This window comes from Opisthorchis viverrini (genome assembly GCF_000715545.1).
Source record: "Opisthorchis viverrini unplaced genomic scaffold opera_v5_290, whole genome shotgun sequence".
Taxonomy (NCBI): Eukaryota; Metazoa; Platyhelminthes; class Trematoda; order Opisthorchiida; family Opisthorchiidae; genus Opisthorchis; species Opisthorchis viverrini.
Window position 1 is genome coordinate 470,654 of NW_008751944.1, and position 7,153 is coordinate 477,806.

General features: G+C 44.3%; 2 protein-coding genes across 2 annotated transcripts in view; one reads left to right on the plus strand and one right to left on the minus strand.

Moving 5' to 3' along the window:
* The window catches only part of T265_14886 (hypothetical protein), a gene marked incomplete at both ends in the record, with an annotated part of 60,282 nt that extends 56,809 nt beyond the window's left edge, over nucleotides 1-3,473 (plus strand). The window contains one exon of the mRNA XM_009175673.1: nucleotides 2,512-3,473. Coding sequence (XP_009173937.1) covers nucleotides 2,512-2,899 — 388 coding nt within the window. The remainder of the gene's footprint in view (nucleotides 1-2,511) is intronic.
* T265_09566 (hypothetical protein) lies at nucleotides 973-1,494 on the minus strand (the record flags this gene model as incomplete). Its single annotated transcript, XM_009175675.1, has 1 exon — nucleotides 973-1,494. The coding sequence occupies one exon, from the start codon at nucleotides 1,492-1,494 to the stop codon at nucleotides 973-975; it is 522 nt and encodes a 173-aa protein (XP_009173939.1).
* Nucleotides 3,474-7,153: the final 3,680 nt, after the last annotated feature.

Sequence of the window (7,153 nt, forward strand, 5' to 3'; positions counted from 1 at the left end):
CTGTTTCGTTTAGGGAAAAGAACAGGTATTTTATCTAATGATGTCGACGCTCGAAAGAAACACAGCGGTCTGCCCTTGCCGTACAATTAAAGGATAGTAAGTCCATCGGTTGTGCGCTGAACGCTGACCAGTGCAGACTTTAAGCATAAGCGCTCACACTGGGTTATTTGGAGGTCACCAGGCGTAATCAAGCCATGGACTCACGTGGATCTTATGACAGTCAGTTACCAATGGAGAGCCTCCGTTAAATATTGCCGTTCCTCCTACGGCACACATCTTGTTTATTATCTTCTAAACTTTGAAAATCTCCCACGCATGTTGCACCCAGCTGCAGTATAGATAAAGTACTCGCTTTTGTTCCGGAGTAAAGATATTTGACCAGACTGACAAATTTATGTGGCCTACATATCTCCCAAGGAACGATCCACATTGCGTCTCCTTTAACCAAACCCAAAATCTTTGTGGATTCAATGAATAGGATATATACGACTTGGTTCCGTTCGCGATATTCTGTTGTTTTCATCGCACTAAGAAGCTTAGGTCAAAGATGCTCTCTTCACTTTCTCTAAAATGGCCTCATCCACAATATTCGCATTCGGGTAGTTTGCTAGGATTCGAGTCAACATTTTCTCACAAACACAAATTGGTTGATCTCCCTCGGTGATTCTTAGTCCTCTGTTCGCTTTCTTTCTCTTCAAAAGAAGGGACTATGGTGGACATCCTTGTATAGCACCCTCAGCTCCCTTACGAAGAGAGTTAGATCAAGAAATTCATATTCGAGTCCTTGTTCACCAAGTTTCTGTGGGCATCTTGTCATCGCCAGAGACCTTTCCGTTTTGCATCCGCGTATTGTTGTGTGTAGTCCATCAAACGTGAGAGTCGTCCATGTGGTTCTTCTCTTTACATCGTGATATTTGGTTCTTATGAGGCCGCTTCCGTCCGGCAGTATGTAGAAGTGAGTCTTCCATACACCTAGCATAATTTCACATTTCGCAAGCTTTCGGCCAGTCCAAATATCTTGAATGAACTCATCGATATTCGATTTAGGCTCATTCGACTTTTGGTGCTCCAAGGAGCTTTGTGGAGACGGCGATCAGTGTATGACTGAAATTCTTCACCTAGTTTTGTCCACGATTCGTTCGTAATCTCGAGCTTCATTGGTTGTTGGGTTTTGAAATATCTCTTTTGGTCTAATGAATTGGACGGGTTCTTTAGTACCGTATTGCAAGCTCCGCCCTTTCGGTCAGACGTGGACGAAATCACAGTAGTATTTTCGTCGAACCGATCCTTTCGCGCCGGTTTCTTTTCCCAAATCATCTCCACTGCAGTTTTTTGCACGTTTTTTTCGACAGTCCATTGTTCTTCCACCTTCCCCGTGAATTTGGCCTTGACAGTCTCTGAGACAGTGCTTGAATGCTGAGTGTTCCAATTTCTAAAAATGCAGCCTGATAAATTGGATTTTTTGTTCTCAAGATGAATCTCACCATCGCCCATGTCAATATATGGTAGGTATTGTCTTCACCGTCGCTCACCACTTTGATTAGGGGACTCTCTGCGAGATCTCCTTTCTGACAATAACAGTCAATAATTTGTGTGTACATGTCGTTTGTGTCCATATTAGCAATGGTCAGTCCGAGAGCTTCATACACAGACAAACGCCACTGACCCGTTTTCCGGGGGACCCAAGTTTATGGATCTCGACCAACTCGAGTACCTAAACCTCTCGTTCAGGAATGGTGTTCGTTGGCGAGTATGGATTGAATAGCTTTCAAACCTCTCCTATTTCCTTCATGCTGTTTTATGTGGGTGTCTTGCGAGTTTAATTCCATTTCTCATCATTGTCGGATCGATGTGGTTTGGTTCACAGACGATCTCTGCTAACAAGTTCCTATGACCAACAATCCAACTCTACGTCCTCATCGGCTGTCGTTTGACAGTCCCCTTCTGGAGGTGTGTCAGACTGTAGATTCAAAGAACACTCGCTATCCTACTGCTGTTGTCAGGTCCTTAGTCGCGATGTGAACGCCACTGTGTTTGAGTCCCTTGATATCAGGCTCCATCCGCCGTTCAATCTTATTGCTATTCTCATCCATCAGGGTTCTAGTGTTTCAGTTTACAAGCCTAAGTTGTCGAATGACACTGCTCCTTACGCAACACGCCCTCGAGTTTAATTTCGGTACTCAAGATTGGTGCGTTCCCGAGTGTTCCTGTTCTGATAAATGATACCCGATAAGGCCCACCAGCTGGTGAGGACGTGGCGGCTAGTTGCTGTAAACTTGTGTAATATTATTGTAGTGCCTGGCATCCAGCTTGCCGGATACGATATCCTCTGCATGGTGCTTTCTAGCCTCCCCAATTCTGCGAAATTTGGCATTTACCTCCAATTGTTGGTGTACTATATGGTGCGGTCAGAGTGAGTTTTCGAAGTTGAGATTGAACAGTGTTTGGGACTAGTGCATCTGTTTTCCTGCCTGTTTCAACCTATCTAACCTCCATTTGCTCACTTTGCAGTCGAGGCATTCCCCAGGCTGTATTGCTTGGTCCAGGAGCCTGTGAACTTCCTGGTGCAATAACGGCGATGCTGGATGCAGCCTCATTCGAAACGACCGATTCGCATGGCTCACAGTTTCTAATGAAAGAGCACGAATCGAGCGGGTTGGGTGAAGTTACGTATGAAACGCTATCAATATTCTTAACTGTCGTCTTTTTCTTTGTCCTCTTGATTATTCTTCTGTTTGTTGCACGCAAGTGTCTTACTACTGGTCCTGTAAAGGCTCGAATGTTGGCGTTCTTCCCAAGACGACTTTCTGCTACACGTATTCTATTCTTTTCCATGCTACTCACATTATTCGTTTACCTCTGCTTCGTGTACTTTGGCCAACCTCGTAAAGGAGCATAGTTTCATAATCTCTGTTCCACAGCTTTCTTCTCCAGTATCGTATCGTTTGTTAGATTCCCTGGACCATTTTCTTTAGTTTGGAGTCATTATTCTTTCAAACAAACCCGTCTTTACTGCTGCTTTCCGTGCGCATTCTATCAGGCAACTGCTGTTGATGAATTCCATCTTTCACGGCCATCCAACATGACGTTTGGGGCTCTTAGTGGCTTGTTCCTACTCGTCTACATTTTGCGTTTGACAAAACTACTGCTACTTCACAATCCAATTTCATACGTGTCCACTTGCGGTACTTGTGCAATATACGGTATGAGCAAGCATTCACTATGTACTACTCTTGTTAGCAAAACCAAAGTGGCTCAAACCACCCACCTCCATCACTGTTCTTGACCATTCCGTATTCAGTTCACGTCACGGAGCGAATTTGCTGGCTCAGTACAAGGTGGTGCGTTGTTTTTTTAGTGCATGTGTAATTGAACCTGGTTCTACACACACCCTATTTCTGTGATAGAAATGATCCCACTTGTATTATTTTATTCTGTCTCACCTCGCGTACTAAGCAAATATTTGACCAGACAATTGTTGTTTTCGTGTCGTTGGCCGGTCCGTGTGTTATAGCCTTCATTGGTTCCGTGCGCGGAAGGGAAGTGCACCATCTACTTTCCCTGGAGAAGATAACAGTTTTTAGTGTACAAACACAAACGGATGTGAGTTCCCGATGTAAAACGTACATGTGTTCACATACTTTGACTGGCTCAAAGCAGTGAACAAAACTGGGGCTCGAACAGTGTTATCTGAAAACACAATGAAGTTTTTGAGCACACCATCTAACGTATGGAGTAAAAAACCTTTTAAGGAAATCTTGTGTATCGTCAATAAATCACTGTCTATTTACTCTCAAAGCCAGATCCCTGAGGTGAAAGTATATGGAGGGGAGATATTCCTAATTCTGCTATATTGTATATTGAGGTTCTGGCTTGACACAGCTTGCTTTGATCAAGCAGTGAGCAAATTGAACATGGTAGTTGTTGGCAGTATTGGGGAGATCTGGAGACGTTCAATCAAGATTTCTTCCTGTGAGTAAAGCCACTGCATGCCGAAAAGTCGGGGAGCATTGTGCAGCTGTTTATTCATAATAAAAAAATTATTAGCTCCTCTTGAATCTCCAAGTCGTGATTTTACATCGCCATGGAGATTTGTGAGACGCACACTACCAGTAATTCCTGATAACAAAAAATAGCTGTAGGGCGCTTTTTGGCACAAACTGACTTCATTGAAGGGATGAAATTCCGATTGGATGTCAGTCGATTAGTTCTGGACGCCTCTTATGTCTACCCAGATGAAAATTCCGAAATTGCTTTGAACCACCGAACGACGACAAAATGAAGGCAACCGTCTGTTCGAAAGCCCCCAGAAAGGGTCGGGCTGATTGCTCCAGCGATTGAAATTTACAGATAAACTATCAACTACAGTTATAGTAAACTTAGTGAAGATGATACGAAAGGTCACAATGTTGTTGTTGGAAGAGTTCCCTGCAGGCGTCAGATTCCGCATAGTACGGTCTTTCTTATTGCCTCCCTGTTGTTCAGGCTTCCGTTACCCATGTGGCACAAAGTTGGCGAATCAACAGCGCAACTTCAAGGGATTGAGATTTTGATCATTCAGGGAGCTAAACAATCGTGAAGTACCCGAATGCCACGAAGCTGCTTTCCTGACTAAATGCACATTCGTACCATTAACTCGAACGTGCCTTTCGACGAAGAAACTCTGCGAACATTTTGCGAATCTAATGGCGTCATTTTATGAACCGAATATCGCCACCCGTGGAGCATATGCGTGTATTTGATCTGACAAATGCAAAGATGATAGTCGCAGGTAAACCTTACTGCTATAGCGAGTCACTAAGTAAATAATGGCCTGAAAGGAGCAGCTTGTATCTGCCGGACAGAATGTGTATTCCGTCGGCAAAAGACTCCCAAATCCAGGACAGGTTCAAGATGCTTCGTCTATGAAAATCCGACCGTCCAGTGTGTTTCAACCTACCCCACTCAACCGCCCGTACACATTTGGAGGTTAACTACACTACTGATACAATCTGTTGAAATCTGAAATATATAAGCGTTTTCAAACAGCTAGTCTAGACGCCAAACATCTCACAGTAACGTATGCGCACATAAAAATGCCTTCAGGTAAAGGTTCCAAAGACCGATGTCCCATGATCCATCACAGTAGGCCCCTTCATATCCTCCAACTTATCCGAAAATCAGATAGAAATCGTCCATGTATCCTTTATCTACAGGATGCTCACGAACGGCGCTACGAACTCCAGGGTTTGTGTTACCTAGCAACGACTAAAAAAGGGAATATGAAGGGTGGGACCATGCATATTTGTCGGGCTAAGGTTATGTGCAAAGAAAAGTTCTCAGCAAATCCGGACTATTGACTGAAGTTCGAATCGGATTCGCGGATCAACAGCGGTCAAACCATTGGACGCCTGCGCCTGATGGAAGAACGCGGTGCTGATGGGGGTTCGTGGGAATAAGACCGTGGTGGACGTGCAGAGGCCTGTGTTTAAGCATCTACCGCATGAAACGTGGTGTTATAGTCAAAGAAGAGGTGTTCGTTTCCTTTAGGCTATAACATAATACCGTGTTTCCTCTTCATACCACTTTGCGAAAGTTCCCGGGATCCACCCAACAGGCACTGATTTGAAAACGGATAAAAACTCGATTTCATGTGGTTACGTGACCAATGATCCACAATTCCACTCCCACGTAAGCGCGTGTGTCCGTGTACTGTACAGGTCCATATAGTTGAGTTTTCACAAGAGAGGTTAACCGTATTTCGAACGACCCGCATGGAATGGCGTTAAGTCTCAAAGTTCCTTACACCAATGTGGTCACCCATCTACAGGTTGCACTTTCAGGCCCTAGGTCCTTACAAGATCCTTAGTGGACTTCAATGACGACTGTCGCAATAACAATTTACGACTTCTTCACTTTTGAAGTCCATTATTAAGCTGACCGTAGATGAGTTCGTTTGGAATGTGATATTGTCCTTAGCTTCTGACGGCCTAATAACTGGAGCTGGTTTTGCGTCAGACAGCATTTAACTCAAACAGCGCTTGGCCACTGCAGGATTATGCTGTTCGGGACTCTGTTTGATCTCTCTGGTTGAACTGAAAGCTTTTGTACAGACACTACAAGTGAAGAAATCGAAAACGCCGTCTCTATGTCGCCTCAGCTTCGCAGGTCTACAACAATGAGGATAGCCCAGCAGCCCGATATCCTGCAATCTTGGTGTTTATGCATGCTGTGAACAGTGAGTGCTCTGTACATAATTGACGATTTCTCGAGACCTGTTTAGCAAGGGAGTCAAATGCCGGAGTGATGCAACTGGTGCATCAATTGATTAGGAAGCATAAAGTCTGTGATTCCAATAGAGGAGAACCCTGTGCAGCACACCACCTGTCAAACACCCAGTTGATTACTTGGCGTTTTATGTTTATCCCCCGTTGGCTGATGGGTGTATGTTTCAGAAATACTCGTATTTAAGCCCAAGGAAGGTGTTGCTAAACCGAATCCCATAGCCAGCCACTTCTATTCTTCCTCATTATGTAAAATTGGGGAGCAGTCGTCGGTAGAGCGGATCATCCGAACACTGGGACTGCGCGACGATGCCATGGTTAGACGTTGTATATTGAAGCTCTTATGTTAGTCCAAAACTTACTGTCCCGTGGACTGTGGCACACAGCGATTCATGGAATTTTCAAAAAAAAAAACTTTGACGCAGAAACAGGGAGATTGTTACAGCTAATTCATTTCAGCTATCTCACTATGGATGATGTAAAGCGGTTACTTAGACTTTCGTTACTACAGTGTATGCCAAAGAAACATGGAAAATAGTTATTGGTTACCATGCCTTGGAAGCGATGGTCTGAGCAACTGAGTGCTGTTGAACTGTTCCTGGAACTCATGAACTGAGAGATTAAGCGGCTAAAATGAGGGAAATAGCCTCGAGGTAGGGCGTCCTGTTGCATAATTAGAGCTACTTTTGAGTTGCACCCCAAGGTACCCATTCAGAGAGGCAAACGTTTCCAGCTTCTTTTTATAAAGCAAACTACTTACAAGGTTGCTGAAAAATCTTCGATAGCCCACGACCGGTTTCGCCCTTCTTGAGGCTCATCAGCTAGGCGCAGTTTCCGGCAACCTTATGTTCTACTTGAACCCACATTGGACTGTTTCCCAGAAATACATT